The sequence below is a fragment of the Colletotrichum fructicola genome, assembly GCF_000319635.2.
Source record: "Colletotrichum fructicola Nara gc5 chromosome Unknown KSG_Nara_v1_contig07, whole genome shotgun sequence".
In the NCBI taxonomy this organism is placed as follows: Eukaryota; Fungi; Ascomycota; class Sordariomycetes; order Glomerellales; family Glomerellaceae; genus Colletotrichum; species Colletotrichum fructicola.
In genome coordinates, this window is record NW_027094057.1 from 2,442,379 (window position 1) to 2,457,888 (window position 15,510).

The 15,510-nt window shown below is 54.9% G+C and overlaps 4 protein-coding genes across 4 annotated transcripts; 3 read left to right on the top strand and 1 right to left on the bottom strand.

Annotated features, from left to right (window-relative positions):
• Positions 1-5,114: 5,114 nt before the first annotated feature.
• YBT1-0 (ATP-dependent bile acid permease) lies at positions 5,115-9,848 on the top strand (the record flags this gene model as incomplete). The annotated part of the gene is made up of 2 exons (XM_032034121.1): positions 5,115-9,239; positions 9,288-9,848. 2 exons carry the CDS (start codon positions 5,115-5,117, stop codon positions 9,846-9,848), a joined length of 4,686 nt encoding a protein of 1,561 aa, XP_031886742.1.
• Positions 9,849-10,677: 829 nt separating this feature from the next.
• CGGC5_v012398 (uncharacterized protein) lies at positions 10,678-11,199 on the top strand (the record flags this gene model as incomplete). Its single annotated transcript, XM_032034120.1, has 1 exon — positions 10,678-11,199. One exon carries the CDS (start codon positions 10,678-10,680, stop codon positions 11,197-11,199), a length of 522 nt encoding a protein of 173 aa, XP_031886741.1.
• Positions 11,200-11,653: 454 nt separating this feature from the next.
• Positions 11,654-12,400, top strand: CGGC5_v012399 (uncharacterized protein; the record flags this gene model as incomplete). Its single annotated transcript, XM_032034119.1, has 1 exon — positions 11,654-12,400. One exon carries the CDS (start codon positions 11,654-11,656, stop codon positions 12,398-12,400), a length of 747 nt encoding a protein of 248 aa, XP_031886740.1.
• A 342-nt stretch (positions 12,401-12,742) lies between these two features.
• ATAD3B-0 (ATPase family AAA domain-containing protein 3B) lies at positions 12,743-15,302 on the bottom strand (the record flags this gene model as incomplete). Its single annotated transcript, XM_032034118.1, has 4 exons — positions 12,743-13,975; positions 14,032-15,005; positions 15,058-15,232; positions 15,282-15,302. The coding sequence occupies 4 exons, from the start codon at positions 15,300-15,302 to the stop codon at positions 12,743-12,745; spliced, it is 2,403 nt and encodes an 800-aa protein (XP_031886739.1).
• Positions 15,303-15,510: the final 208 nt, after the last annotated feature.

Below are 15,510 nucleotides of genomic sequence, written 5' to 3' on the forward strand. Positions count from 1 at the left end.
ACCAAAAACCCCGGCCTCCAAAATGATCGACGCAACTATCGGCGCGCTTGAGGCAGTGGGCGCAACACGTCGAAACGTATGCACTTTCTACCTGAGAAAACCAGAACAAGAGACGAGGAGAGTATCGAGTAGCAGTCACAATAAGGTATCATGGGATGGACGGCCGGGTTCCATGTCATCAGATGGTTTGTCTCTCATCTCTCTCTCCCCCCTTTGTGCTTGCTCTCTGCTGGGCTCGGCGTAACCGTGTTCGGTACAGTTGCCGGTTGTTTCTTGCATTTTGTTTCGGTCTGTTCACTCAAGGGAGATTCCCATCTTTCTTCCATCATTGAGTTTGCTTTTTTTTTTTTTTTTTTTTTTTTTTTTTTTACCTCCCATCCACCTTAATTGTAATTCATCGCATCCATCGACAACCCGGTCTGAGAGAGGCAAGGGATGTTTGCGGGCAAAGATGAGCGCCTTAGATTCACCCACGCTGCATCCAACATCACCTCAGCGTCAGATGTGGTTGCTACAGGGCTGACCGACGACCCCCCCGCTCCCGCGCCAATAAAGGCCCGGCTAATGCAAATTGCTGCACACTGAAATCCACACTTCCGCCCCATCCCTTCCATCTCTGCTCCCCTTGGCCTCTGGAGCATTTACTCTGCCCCTCTCAGGACGAAAGACGCGTTTCAGCGTCGACTACCAGCAGTGCAAGAGACGCTCTTGCAACACCAAACTTTGCAAAACTCAATGGCACAGTTCTTCTGCACATGTCTCTAAACTTCACCGTTCGGCCGCCTCACCTTACCTGCGACATGCACCAGAGACACAAAAAGGTATGCGCTGAGCATCAGCAGCACAGCAACCCAAACCGAGGAAAGGTTGCTGCAGCCGCAGCCAAAGCGACAGCCCGGTCCATTCTGGTTCAAGGCATCCGACCAGCCTTGTTTCACTGTCGCCAGGGCACATCATTGAACCGCAACGCGACAGCCGATTTGCTCTCTGCTACAGAAGAAGGTTTGCGGGCGGCCTTCTTGTGCAAAATCGTGGTATTAGCAAGAGCTTGCAAATTGGCCAGAGTCGGACGAGAACCCGGCCTGACCTCCAGTTCCTCTCGGCTCCGTCACTCATCCGCGGGTACTGCTTTTAAGCGTGAGGAGCTAATCTTGATTCATCACCTGAGTCAACTCAAACATCTGCACCTTCCTGATTGCCCCGTGGTGACTCTTAAATCCTTCTCGGCTGTGAGGCCAATTTCGCTGCAACCATTTGTCGTAGTCTGGAAGACTCAGAACGACGCCAAAGACTGAAACTCGGGTGGAGATTGACGATTGCACAATCTCTGAACACAGGTAAGCAAAATCTCGTCGTTATTTTCCTGACGTTGGCGGTGAACAAGGCGACTTTATGCATCTCCCTCGCAAGCCAATCGCAGGGCCAGAGGAGCCTCATTTGTAGTTGTTACACCACGTCGGCAACTCAATGCCGCTCTTCAATTTGTCTGCGGTGACTCCTCGGGCTTGCGAAGATCATCGCCGGGGTTGTAAGAAGTAGGCTGCTTGCTCTGTCCGACTTCATATTCAAGAGGCTTTGTGACCGTGTCGCTTCACGGCGACGATTCGATCTGCTGCCCGTTGGATGAGTCGAGTCGCAGGAAAGTGGATGGGCAGACTGATGGCCCGTCTTATGTTGTTGACGGCGGCATGTTTCGAAACATGAGATGTTGATTTGAAGTCACCCACATACCGAAGAATGCTAGGACGAGGTCGGTTGTAGCCTTGAGTTGAACACCACGATTTGAATGCATGGCTGCGTCGAAACGGCTGCCTTCACAGATCGAGATTTCCGTGGCTGCGTCTGAGGTGTTCCCTTGCCGCAGACGATAGTCAGCGGATGAGATTAATAATTCTTACCAGTCCAATAACAAGATAGAAGTGGTGTAAAGCAATTGAAACGAGAAGTTGGACTAGACTCCAGACTCAAACGTCAGACCCAGCGGGTAGAGATGGCCGAGCTTCTTGGCTGCGTCGACCAACACGGACACCGGGGAGGGCCTCATTGGGAGGCATCAGCCCATGTGGCCCTCCATGCAGCACGGTGAGATTTGATCTCTCTCAGGGCTAATAGATAACGGGTCACCATTCGAGTACAAACTTCAAGGCGCGTGCCTCCAAGTTGCATTGCAAGTGCGCGAAGCGAGATGGTGTGTCAGCGGCTGCCTGATGGAATGGGAACCCTTTGGGCAGGTGCTCGAGGGTAAGGTAAGATCCAAGGTGAATGAGAAGTAACCCATGGTTTCCAGCAATCGCGAGACGACAGAGGTCTGGACATTTCGCTCTCTTCCACAGCGAGTCTCTGAGAGGTCTGCTCGCATTCGTGGTGTGGTCCTGAACGGGTAGTGAAGAGCCAGGCATCAGTTGTGCTCTGTACGCCCCGAGAGTTACTTGAGCTAGGTAACAAGACAGCTCGAAACAAGGGCTGCATAAAGAGCGAGCTATTACCAACCGCTAAGAGAAAACGGCATTCCGAGCGGCGTCAGCAAAGAGCGGGAATGCACGAGCGAAAAAAGCGGCGGGATGGCGGGACCCATCACACGACTCGACTCGCCGGCCGGGCGAAGATCCACCGGCCGTGATTTGCTAGGCTGACCGCCCTTCTTCTCGGTGATGTGCCTGCGGCGGAGTTTTGGGGCTACCCATGAGGCCTAGGACCCGCGTTCCGCAAATTTCGAATGTGGGAGGTTCCAAGTTGGACGGGGCCGGATAACCAACGTTTCTGACCTGCCTATTCCAGACATGAATGAGTCTTCTCCTCGTCTCGGAATGAATTCGTCACGATCCAGACCCCCGAGGATCGTGACGAATTCATTCCGGGCCCTGTCATGGAGCCAGGACTGAGTCTTCTCGAAACTCGTCAACCTGGTGTACTCTGCACAAGATACGCAATTAGACCTCTGCCTGGCATTGGTGTCCCATCCGTCGGTAGGCCGCAAGAAAGCACTGCAGGACACACCCATCAAGACCGATGGACGGCATGTTCATGCCAGGATAACTACCCGGCAAGTCGGAAGCGGATGGGTCGAAGGGGGGCAGATTGACGCCGGAGGAGGTGGAGGGTGGAGGCATGTTGCAGGTGGCATTAGCACCATGTTAGTGCAGGATGACTGCATTCAGGCTAATGCACTAACAGGCGGGCGGCAGCACCGTTCCAGCGTTCAAGCGCGAACGCAGGTTGCAACCTTGCCCCGGCTGTCTGTACGGATACACCATCTGACTCCTTCGTACTTTTGTCTGGCAGTTGACGGAACGTAGTCCTAGAGATTCGTAGTGTAGATTGGCGGTGCTCCCTGCCTCCAGGGTCCTGAGGAACTTCTGCCAAGCCGCAAACCCACCTGCCACCCTCCATTGCCTGTTTGGCATTTTTTCCATCGATAATCTGTTTCCGCCGATGAGTCAAACGGCGGCCGCGGACCAACCACCGTGCTCGAAGCGTCATTGTGGTTTGTGATCATGGACGCCCTTGAGCGACGGGAACCTAGGTCAGCCATGTCAACAGCCATCGACCTGGCCAACGTCATCGTCAACACATGCAGGTAGTAGCCTTGGTGCCTGCTAGGCCGCAGTGTTACAACAACTTACAAGTCATGATAACGCCATCGTCGTCGGGTAGGTATGTCCATCTGCAAAAGCGCGGCAGGCAGGTTGATGCAGATCGAGCTCGTGAAGCACGGCGCGCGCCAGGGCAGATCTGAATTGAAAAGTTCCAGGCACCGCAGTGGGGGAGAAGCGCGGGCAAGAGGCGTCAGATGGCGGGACGGGGGGGAGGGATCGAGTGCAGAAATGATCCCGGTCAGCAGCAAAAGAAGCAGAAAAGGGACATGGGAATATGTGGATGTGGATGTGGATTGGCATGGGATGGGATGGGATGGGATGGGATGGAGTGAGCAAGACGGGGGGGTGTGGCCCATGACAGGAAAGAAAAAAAGTACCACGAAGGCGAGCGAGTTGACGGCGACGGGATGCGATAGCTGCGCGGGGGTAGAAGAAAAAAAGAGTAAGAGTAAAAGTGATTCACCAATGGTGTCAGCCGCTACTTCCATCTCTGGGAGATATAATGAATTGGTGGTAAGCGGCTCCTCTTGCTGGTTGATTCCTGATTCCTTCCTTCTCTCCAAACCTCAGGCGCCGTTTGCTGCTGTTCCTTCCTTGGACCTGCCTGGATCTGGTGATTCAAACGGTTACTTGCGTACCTTATTATTACGATTAGCTAGCTAGGCCTAGGAAAGGCTTGACTTGACCTCTGTAGTCCGATCTAAGTCTTGATCTTGGCTTGGCTTGGCCTGTCCTTGCTTCCCATTCGCCCCATCGTCACCTTCCCCGGTGTGCCATCGCTTTCTGATCGAAGCTTGGCTTGCCCGCCGTCCCGTCCCAGACTGCAAGTACAGAGGCAAAAGTGCTCGCAACAACGGACAACGTCGGCAGCAACAAGGAAGAGACAGAAACAGAAACACCGACAGACGTCAGTCAGTCAGTCACGTCACGAAACGAACCTTGCCGCGACGCCACCGGCTCCGTCTCGGCGCCCACCAAACCGAACGCAGCGACCAACCACCCCCCACGGCCTGTCAACGGTGCCTCTCCGATTTTATTTCCGACGCGTGCTGGGTGCAGGTGCATTCGATCTCAAGCACCTGCTCTTCAGTCTTGACAACCTCGACCTTTACCGATCGGGACACGGTGAAACGTGGAATCAGTTCGTGTTTCCAGCAGCGGCCCGCCGTCCGGTGCAATCCAGGAAGACCCAACCGGCCGATAGCTTCGTGGACCTCTTTCCCGGGGTTACCTTAGTTTCAACAACACCGCACCACACCTCACTAAACGGGGCTTTGCCGAATGGGAAGTCGCCCTCACCGGCAAGCGCTTACAAACCAGCCCGACTTCACTGTGGACCTCTCGCCCGTTTCTAGTCTTCTCTTGCGCAATTGACGAGGTTGCCTTCCGACCGCCACCATTCTTAAAAACCTTTCAACGTCCCTCACCCAACAGACGACGCACATCTCTGCCTTCGTCTCTCGACAATACTTCTGGAGACAACTCCCGGCGGTCCCAAACCTCCTCGTGGGAGTCAACATGCAAGATGAGACGCTCCTGTTAATTGAGGTCGGAGCTGCTTTGGGCCTCGTTGCTCTTACTTCGGTTCCGGCCCTCACAGGTTTCCAACTTCGTTCCCGCAAGCCTAAGGATCACTTTTACGAGGACAAGGACGGAAAAAGCACACCTGAGGCCTCTGCAGCGTTTTCGAACCGCTGGCCCAAGACTTTTATCAACTTATTCGCCTTTGCTGGACTTGCTCTCTCCGTCGCCAACTCCACATTAGCTACTCTCTCGCTCCACACCGGTCATTACGACAAGCTGTTCATAGCAGAATGGCTTTCCACCGGTATTTGGGCTCTGCTCGCCCTGCAATCCGTCTCTCTCGCCGCATCTGACGACTCGGTTCACGCCTACAACCTCGGATTGCTGATCTGGTTCTCCGGCCTCGTCTTCTCCGCCGTCCAGGTCTTGCAAAACACGGAAGTTTTCGGTCATCTCTTGGAGAGCAACCCGGTGTCTTTCGGTCTCAAGATTGGTGGTCTGGTCGCTTCTGTGGCTCTGACTGTGACCGGCCTCTTTCTCCCCAGGAGGCCGGACGTTTTCTTCGACGGCAAAGTAGTTGATCGCCTGGCTACCGTTAGCGCATACAGCCGCTACACTTGGGGCTGGTGCAATGGCTTGCTCGACGACGCCACCAAAAAGGGCGACCTCGAAGTCGACGATCTTCCCAAGCCGGACCACTGGACGCGTTCTGGCGACTCGGCTAAGACGTGGAAGGGGTACAACTTCAAAGAGGGCGGGAATCTTTGGTGGTCCATCATTTGGGCGTACCGCGTGCCTCTGGCCGTTCAATGGACCATTGCTCTGTCTAAGTCGTTTTTGAGCATGGCTCCTTCGTTCGTTACCCTGCAGATTCTTACTGCCTTGGAGAAGAGGCGCCCGGGCGAGCCGCTCTCCGCGGACGTCTGGATCTTGGTCTTTTGGCTCGGACTGGCCATTCTTGCTGATGCCTGGGTTGAAGCCTGTATGTTTTGGCTCTCCTGGGCGGAATTGTGCATTCCTCTCCGTGGCGCCCTCTCGGCCCTTATTTTTGAGAAGTCCATGCGCCGCAAGAACGTGAAGGCAGCCTCCAAGACCGACGAAGAGTCCAAGGACGGCGAAGCCAATGGTGATGACAAGAAGGACAAGAAGGACGACGACGAGGATGCCGAAGACGACAGTGTTCTCAAGTCCCGCCAGGCCATTATCAATTTGATCGGTGTCGATGCCAAGCGCGTTTCCGACTTTGCTGCCTTCCAATTCCTCTTCCCTAGTAGTACGGCGAAGCTGGCGGTTGCCATTTGGTTCCTCGTTTACTTGCTTGGATGGGGACCTCTGGGCGCCGGTCTTTTGGCCTGGGCTGTTCTCCTCCCCATCAACTTTACTTACGCCAAGATTTATTCGAGGGCGCAAGACAAGCTGATGAAGATCAGAGACCAGAAGCTCGCCGTTGTCAACGAGGCGCTCGTCGGCATGCGTCAAATTAAGTTCTCCGCGCTGGAACCTCAGTGGGAAAAGCGAATCCTCGATATGCGTGAGAAGGAGCTCGGTGCTATCTGGCAAGTGTTCAAGGGTGACACTGTGCTCTTTGGCATGTGGATCACCAGCCCCATCGCCTTGGCCGCCGTCTCACTCGCAGTCTACGCCTTGATCAACGGCAACCTTATTCCCTCGGTCGCCTTTGTCAGTATTGGTGTCTTCAAGAACCTCGAGGTTACCTTGGCTGTCATTCCCGAGCTTATAACGGATGTCATCGATGCGAATGTTTCCATCAAGCGAATGCAGGACTACCTCAACGGACCCGAAAAGACCCAGACCGTCACTAATGGACCCGATGTTGCCTTTGAGAACGCTTCAATCGCATGGCCGGTTGATGAGGAGACCAAGGACGAGGATCGCTTCATCCTGCGAAACGTCGACGTTACTTTCCCTGCCGGGGAGCTGTCTGTCATTTCTGGCAAGACGGGTACCGGAAAGAGTTTGATCCTGGCGGCTCTGTTGGGCGAATCTGATCTTCTGTCTGGCGCAATTTACGCACCCAAGCCCCCTTCCCTGAAAGAGCGCCACGACGACAAGGCCAACCGCGACAACTGGATCATCCCTGAGAGCATCTCTTTTGTTGGTCAGATCCCCTGGATTGAGAATGCCACCCTGAAGAAGAATATTCTCTTCGGACTTCCCTTGGACGAGGAACGGTACAACAAGACTATTGATGCATGCGCCCTGAGGAAGGATCTGGAAATGCTTTCGGATGGAGATAAGACCGAGTTGGGAGCCAACGGCATCAACCTCAGTGGTGGTCAGAAGTGGCGACTTACCCTGGCTAGAGCCATCTACTCCCGCGCCGGCATTCTTGTTTTGGACGATATCTTCAGCGCGGTTGACGCCCACGTCGGTCGCCACATCTACGAGAAATGTTTGACCGGCGAGCTCTGCAAGGGACGCACTCGTATTCTTGTCACGCACCATGTCGCTCTTGTCGAGCCAAAGACCAAGTTCATCGTTGAGCTTGGAGACGGAACCGTTCAACACTCTGGCTTCAAGTCTGATCTGGATGAAGATGGAACGCTGCAGTTGATTAAGAGTCACGAGCAGTCTGCCCAGGAGATCGCTGATGAGGAAGCCGCCACCGCCGTCAACTCAGAGGAAGCATCTGACGTCGATGCGCCCGAGGTTGCTGAACTCAACGGCGATGGCGGAGTCCTTAAGAAGATCCCCTCAAAGGCTACCCGTCAATTTGTCGAAGACGAAGCTCGCGAGCAGGGTGCCATCAAGAAGCATGTCTACGCCGCCTATCTTAGCCAGAGTGGCGGCTGGCCTTGGTGGGGCTTCGGTTTCTTCCTCTTTGCTCTCTACCAGGGCGTCGTTATCGCCCGTTCCTGGTGGTTGCGTCTTTGGACCGGTCACTACGAAGAGCAAAGCCTCGACACACTTGCGACTGTGCACCAGCATGCTTATGCCTACACTCTCCAAGACAGTTCCCTCCATGCCCCGCACGCTGCGCCTTCAGGATTCGCCCGCATCCAATCCGAGAATGACGATTTCTACTTCTACCTGGGTATCTACGTCGGAATCTCCGCCTTCTCTGCCATTCTGGGAACCGGTCGCTTCTTCTACTTCTTCTGTATGAGCTACAAGGCCAGTCAAAGCATGTTCAAGGGTATCACTAGGACTGTTCTCCGCACACCGCTGCGATGGCTCGATACCGTCCCCACCGGCCGCATCCTCAACCGTTTCACTGCCGACTTTAACGTCATTGACAACAGACTCGGCATGGATCTTTCTGGTGTTTTCGGTGCCATTCTCAGCGTCATTGGAATCTGCATTACGGCGTTCTCGGTCTCTCCCATGATCATTCCCTTGGCTGTTGTGCTTCTGTCCATTGCCATTTGGATCGGCAGGCGCTACCTGGCCGGCGCCAGACCCGCGAAGCGACTTGAGAGTACTGTCAAGTCCCCTATCTTTGATCTTTTCGGTTCCACTCTGACTGGTATGATGACCATTCGTGGAGCTGACAAGGCGCAGACTTATGTTGACGCCATGTACACGAGGCTGGATGACTACGGGATGGCATCGTGGTACTTGTGGCTGTTCAACCGATGGATGGGCTGGCGCATGTCTCTCATCGGCGCTCTCTTCTCTACTGCTGTCGGTCTTGTTGTTCTTGGCAGCCCGTACATGAGTGCCTCGCTCGCCGGTTTCACTCTCTCCTTCGCGCTGGAGTTCTCTCAGGCTATCGTCTGGTCCATTCGACACTACGCCAACATTGAGCTCGACATGAACGCAGCCGAGCGTGTAGTTGAGTACTCCGACCTCAAGACCGAAGACCAAGGTGGTGTCGAGCCCCCTGCGACCTGGCCAACTGAGGGTCGCGTGGAGGTCAAGGATCTTGTTGTGAGCTACGCGGAGGACTTGTCACCCGTGTTGAAGGGTCTTACCTTCAGCGTCAAGCAAAACGAGAGAATCGGCGTAGTTGGTCGTACCGGAGCTGGAAAGTCGTCCTTAACCTTGGCGCTTTTCCGTTTCTTAGAGGCCAAGTCCGGAAGCATTCATGTCGATGGCGTGGACATTTCCAAGATCAGGCTTCACGACCTTCGATCCCGATTGGCCATCATTCCTCAGGTAAGATAAACTTGACTCTCCTAAGACACAGAGACTAACAAAAATGAGGACCCCGTTCTTTTCTCCGGCACCGTCCGCTCCAACCTGGATCCATTTGATAACCAGACCGATATTGAACTGCGCGACTCTCTTCAGCGTGTGCACCTTGTCGACTCATCACCCTCTACCCCTGGCGAGCCCTCCAGCAGCGCCACGCCCTCACTCAACGGAGCCAAGAACGTCAACGTCTTCCGCAATCTCAACTCGGCCATCTCCGAAGGTGGCGGCAACCTTTCCCAGGGCCAGCGCCAACTCCTCTGCCTTGCTCGCGCCATCGTCTCTCGTCCCAAGGTCATGGTCCTCGATGAGGCCACCTCTGCTGTCGACATGAACACTGATGCGCTCATTCAACGATCCATTCGCGAGGAGTTCAACGACTCGACGCTTATCGTCATTGCCCACCGTCTTAGCACGATTGCTGACTTTGACCGCATCTTGGTGCTCAGCGACGGCTCGGTCGCCGAGTTCGGCTCACCGAAGGAGCTTTGGGACAAGGAGGGCGGTGTGTTCCGTGGGATGTGCGAGGAGAGTGGTGAGAAGGAGAAGTTGAAGAATATCATTTTTGGTTAGAGTTTCATTGCAGCGGATTGGATAGTATCGATTACGAGAAAGCCCAGGCTTAAAGATCGCCGGGAATGCGATGCTCGCTGGGAGTGTTTGTTTCGTTGTATTGTGTTGGAGCATCTCTATTTTTCGTCTGATTAGTACAAAAGTGGCACAAAAGCCGGGCTTATAGAACAAGTCCTTGATTGGAATGCGAAGACACAAGAGACTGTGGTTTCTCAACATTCACGTTATTGTCAAGCAATTGAAGCGCACGGCTTTTCTGACAGTGTCCGTATGGCTTATATCGATATTCCCACACAGCTAGGGGAATTTTTGTCTGGTGATATTTTGAACAAGCATCCAATCGTTTGATAGCCTTCAACATACGAAAGGGGCACAATATAAATCTCCAATGTTGCGAAGTTCGCGAGCTCACCTATGCTGAGGTAGACGCAACAACAGTGAACGAGCTAAATCACGTGTATCTCTTAGTGCCCATTCCACGGAGGAGGAAGATAGTTCGAAGCCGTCTCGCTAGTGATCCGTGTCTAAGACGGGAGAACGTCAGCGTGGCTTGAACTAGCCTCGAAACTCCTGTTTATATCCTACACGTGATTGGCTTCGGGTCGTCGTCTCAGAAAGCGGCTTAATCCAACGTCCAGGCAACAACACACAAAATCAACAACAATACCCGAGCCACCCTCTGTCCATCATCACCACTCGCTGCAAACGAGTCACGCACCGCGCTTCACCGGCATCTCACATCCGGATCCTCCCATCTTACATTACAACACACGAAGCTCTCGGCGACTAAAACAACTACTCTCATTAAACAAACTAAACAAAAGAAACCATGACGTCCATCAGCCCCACGAGTCCGTTCCACACCCTCTGGAAACCCGCCGCGCTGCCCCTCTTCACGGGGCTCCTCGCGCTCCTCGGCGCCGGCGACGGCCTCATGAACCTCACGCAGCCCGAGACCGGCGCCGGCAATTTCGGCCTCATCCCACCCTCGCGCGCATCCGTCTCGCCGGCGCAGTTCGACGCCTTCCACCACGCCCTCATCAAGGTCAAGGGCGCGCGCAACCTGCACATGTCGGCAAGCATCCTGGGGCTGCTGCTCTACGCCCAGTTCTCCGAGGCGTGCCGCGCGTCGCCGGCCGCAAGGGAGGCGGTGCACCGGTGCGTGGGCATCGTGCTCACGCTGGGTACGGGCGTCGGGCTCAGCAGCGCGTTTGTGATTTGGGAGTATGTCAAGAGCGTCAAGACTGAGAGCTCGAGGAAGGAGATCGAGGTGGGCAGGGCCAAGGCCAAGGCGCATTTCATCACGAGTCTGCCGATATTGGCGCTGGGGCTGACGTATTTGTTCTACTGATGGTTGTGTGGTGTGATTTACGAGGAGGTGGGAGAGTGTGTGAATAGTGTTGTCTGGGTATGAATCTCTGCTTCGTTTTCTATGTTGTACAATACATGACTTGGGATTGATTAGTGGTGCTCTCGCCTCATGAGCGGAATTAGTATTTGTTAATAAGATCTCATTAGGTAACATGTCGTATGCGTGGACATGACTGAGAGCTGTGATGATGATGGAACTAAATCAGGCAGCATCGAATTCAAGAGGCACGGCTACATATCATTGACCACCGTCCTGAATGCGTTAGCTTGGATTTGTCCCCGCTCTCATATCTTCCCGATCATCAGTGTCAAAAGTCCCTTTGAACCACCAACCATTCTTCTACAGGCAGTCCTTCACTCTACTTCTCATCCCTCCATCTCACACGCCCACCTTCCTCCCAAAAGCCTCAAACCCTTTACGTCAAGTTATCAAGATGAGCGCTCAACCCAGCAGCGTCGACTTCACCCTTCACTATGTCGTACCCGACGATGATGTCGATGACCTCGTCAGAGTGCACACCGCCGCCTTCAAGATGGACCAGTTCTCGAACCTGATGCTGCTGGGCCGCGCCGACGACGCCCACGAGAAGCTCATGCGCAAAGCCATCGAGGGCTGGGTCACTGCTCCAGAGGCCAGTCTTATGAAAGCGATCGACTCAAGCGGTCGGGTTTTGGGGTGGGCTTGTTGGATAGTGAAAGATGCGACTGGCGGAGACAGGGTAGCTGTTGCCAAGGCGGAGTCAAAGGGCGGCAGCAGCGTGGATAAGGCGGAGGGAGTCGAGACATCAGCCGTGGGGAAGAAAGAGGAACCGCCAGAGGAAGATCCGGCTCGGGCTCTGGGCGGTGTTATGTATAAGGAGAGAGTGGCGATGGAGGAGAGATACATGAAGCGAAAGAGGTACGCGGTGCTGCAGGGTCTTGCCACGGATCCGAATTATCAACGACGGGGGATTGCGACCAAGCTGGTTCAGGCGGGACTTGAGGTAATTGACTTGGAGGGCCTCGCATGCTGGATCCATGCCTCGCCTTCAAGTTATGGTGTGTACGCAAAGGTTGGGTTTGAGGAGGTTGGGAGGAACGAGTATGACCTGGACGAGTGGGCTTCAGGTGGTCGACAGGGCGACAACCGTTGGGGACGGTATATTTTTAGGCACATGCTCAGGAAAGAAAATCCTTCCTGACTTTTATGTACCGAGATGGAACCAGTCTTCGCAGAAAGCTAGCTGTTGGGGGGTGCCATCTTGTCTACTCCATCCCGTTTTCACAATAGCTTTTACCAGTTGCGGGTTAGCAAGCCATTCAAAATGACCACACAGCTAACTTCTAGCCGTGGAGACTTGATAAATGAGTGTGTGTGTCATTGAGTCTCACACATGAGGCAGACCGTCAAAGTCCTCGGTACCAAATCTGTCCACGCCAACAAAAGAAAGTCATCAATCTGTTCATACATCGTAATCCGACTGCCGACATGAAAACCCAGGCAAAAAAGAGTATCATCCTACAGACCACCTATCACAAGGCGACTAGTCAGAGTAAATGTCCTCGTCCTCTTCTTCGACGTCAAGCTCGCTCTCGCCGTCGTAGACATTTCCACTCCGGAGATAGTCCCTGAATCCGCGACTCATCTTGACAACGGCCCGAAGATGCTTGTCAGTGACGGTGATTCGCTCACTTCCACCCTCAGCAGCATCGCTCTCAGCGAGGGCGAGCGCAGTCTGCAACGCGTTCCTAATCTCTCTGCCATTCCACCTCAAGAGTCTCACATCACGCGACTCCCACGCATAGTCCCTTGCCGCGGCGGCAACACGGACACGCCCACTCGAGTCTCGATCGAGCCTCTCAAAGTTGTTGGCCCAGATGCGCTCGCGGTCGAGGTCCGTCAGGTTCTTGTAGTGCAGCGCGACGTGGATCCTCGACGTAAAGGCTGCGTCAAAGGCCTGGACGCGGTTCGTCGTCAGGAAGAGCACGCCGCGGTAGTACTCGAGCGCGCGCAGGAAGACGGAGACGAGGCCGTTCCGGGCAATGTCCTTGGCGCGGCGGCGCTCGAGGTAGACGTCGGCCTCGTCGAGCAGCACGAGCGCGCCGAAGCGCTGGCCGAGCTCGAGGAAGTAGGAGAGGTTGTTCTCCACGGCGTGCGAGTTCACGCTCAGGTCGCCCGAGGTGAGCGAGATGAGGGGCCGGTTGGTGAGCTCGGCGACGCACTCGGCGGTGCAGGTCTTGCCGACGCCGGGTGCGCCGTGGAGGAGGAAGATGCGGCCCTCGCCCTTGTTCTTGACGAAATCGTTGCCCCAGGGGGAGACTCTGCCCGAGTCGGTCGTGGCGAACTTGCCGATGAGAGCCTTGACCGTCAACTTGATCTCGTCGTCGAGGACGAGATACTTGAAGGCCTCGCGGTCGGTGACGACGGGCTTGAGGTGCTCGAGGTTCAAGTGGCCCCAGTGGCGCTCGCCGAGGAGGAAGGCAGGGATGACCTTGATGCAAGCAATGTAGAAGAGGTCGCTGGTTGGAGCGGCGGACTTGGTGGGGTAGACGTTGTCGAAGACTGCATAGGTTCCTGGCTCCTCCTGATCTTTGGAGTCGGCACATGCTTTGCAACCACACCGTGGAAGGAAGTGAGGGAGATGGTCTTGCTCTGGTGAAGGACCCTGGCCGGGAGGGAGGCCAGCAGGTCTCCGCGAGCGGTGATGACGGTTCTCGGGAGAGTGCGAGGCGAATCTATTGAAGCCCTCAGCGTCGCAAATAACTCGTCCAGTCATCTGAGCAGGTATTAGTTACATGTTCCGTTGATTGAGGGTAGTGAGAAGCGACTTACGTAGCCTGATGGCTCGCGGAAGGCAGGCCCAGCACGCGAGCTCGCGGACTGCACCAACAAGCCGTCATATTCCATGTAAGTTGGTCGCTGAAGGAGTTCCCAGTATAGCTTGCCCAACTTGATCTGCTTCTCGAGCATCTTCTCGGGCGCGTCGGGGTAGAAGCGAGCCGGCATTACATCCAGAGAGTGGATGACCTGCTCGCCGGGCCACGAGGGCAGCTTGTACTGCACCATCTTGCGGACCATCTTGCTGTTGCCCATCTCGAGCAGCCAGCAGGCCACCATCCACTGGCGTCTATGTCCAGACGAGGTCGTCTCCTGGCTCAGACTGCTGACGATAAGGGGCTGCCAGACGTCCTCGTTGTTCACGTAGACGATCTCGCCCGGCTTGAGCGCCATCCAGTAGTTCTCAAACGTCGCAACGGGGGTGCCGCGAGCGTACCGTTCTTCCTCCTTGCGGATGGATTCACCGACGGTCTGTTCGATGAAGTTGAGGAGAACGTCAATGTGCTCAGCCGTGGTGCGGGCGTACTCGGAAGAGTGGTGGGAAGGCTGGTGGAACTTGTATTTTGTTAGAGCATCACGATGATGGACGACGGCGCGATACGGCGCGTCTATCTTGACAGTGTCCCCGAGGAGGTTAATGTTGGGGTAGTAGGCCACGGTCGCCCTTAGAGCATTGATGAGGTGCGGAGAGTGAATGATCATGCGGGTGCGCTCTACCGTCAACTTTCCCGGGACATCATCATCACTACTGTCGGAGTCATACGACACATAGTCATCATCGTCGTCGAAAACGGGAGGCGGGCGCGGAGGGGGCATGCGGCGATAATGAACAGTCCTGCTCCCGCCGGTATAGGCCGAGATCTTGGTCACGATCTCGAGGACTGGTTCAACGTCTCGCTTGGCCGTGCTCTCGCCGTCTCTCGCCCCATAGTCTGGGATCTCCTTGAATGGGACGTCGCTCTCTCGGCCTTGACAGTTGGGTCAGCCAGATTCGCGGAACAACATCAGAGTGTTACATACTTTCTATGACCTTGCCGCCAAGGCTGACATGTTGCAACACGTACAACACGTCAGGGGTCGGCTTGGGTGCTGGCTTCTGCTGGGTGACTAGAGCCTTTTCGTCGCCAGGAGGCGAGACGCGTCGGAAAGCGACCTCCTCGTAGCTAACCGTGGAGCCGGTCTCGTCGTCGATGGTCTTTCTCATGTTAGCGACAGATATTGCGCGCGGTTGAGTAGAACCTTACCCTATCGCCTCGGCCGATCATATTGGGCAATACGTTTTGAAGCAGGAATTGAACAAGCCTGGAAGGAAAAGAACAATGGGAGAACAAAGGGGACAGGAAGCCTAGATAAGGAAGAAGATTCGGAGGCCACTGATGACCTACAATGCCTTGCGGCCTAATGCGGCTCAAGTAACATCGGTACAGCAGCAAGCTGAGCGTCGATTACTCCGAAGTACCACGCTTCTCAACC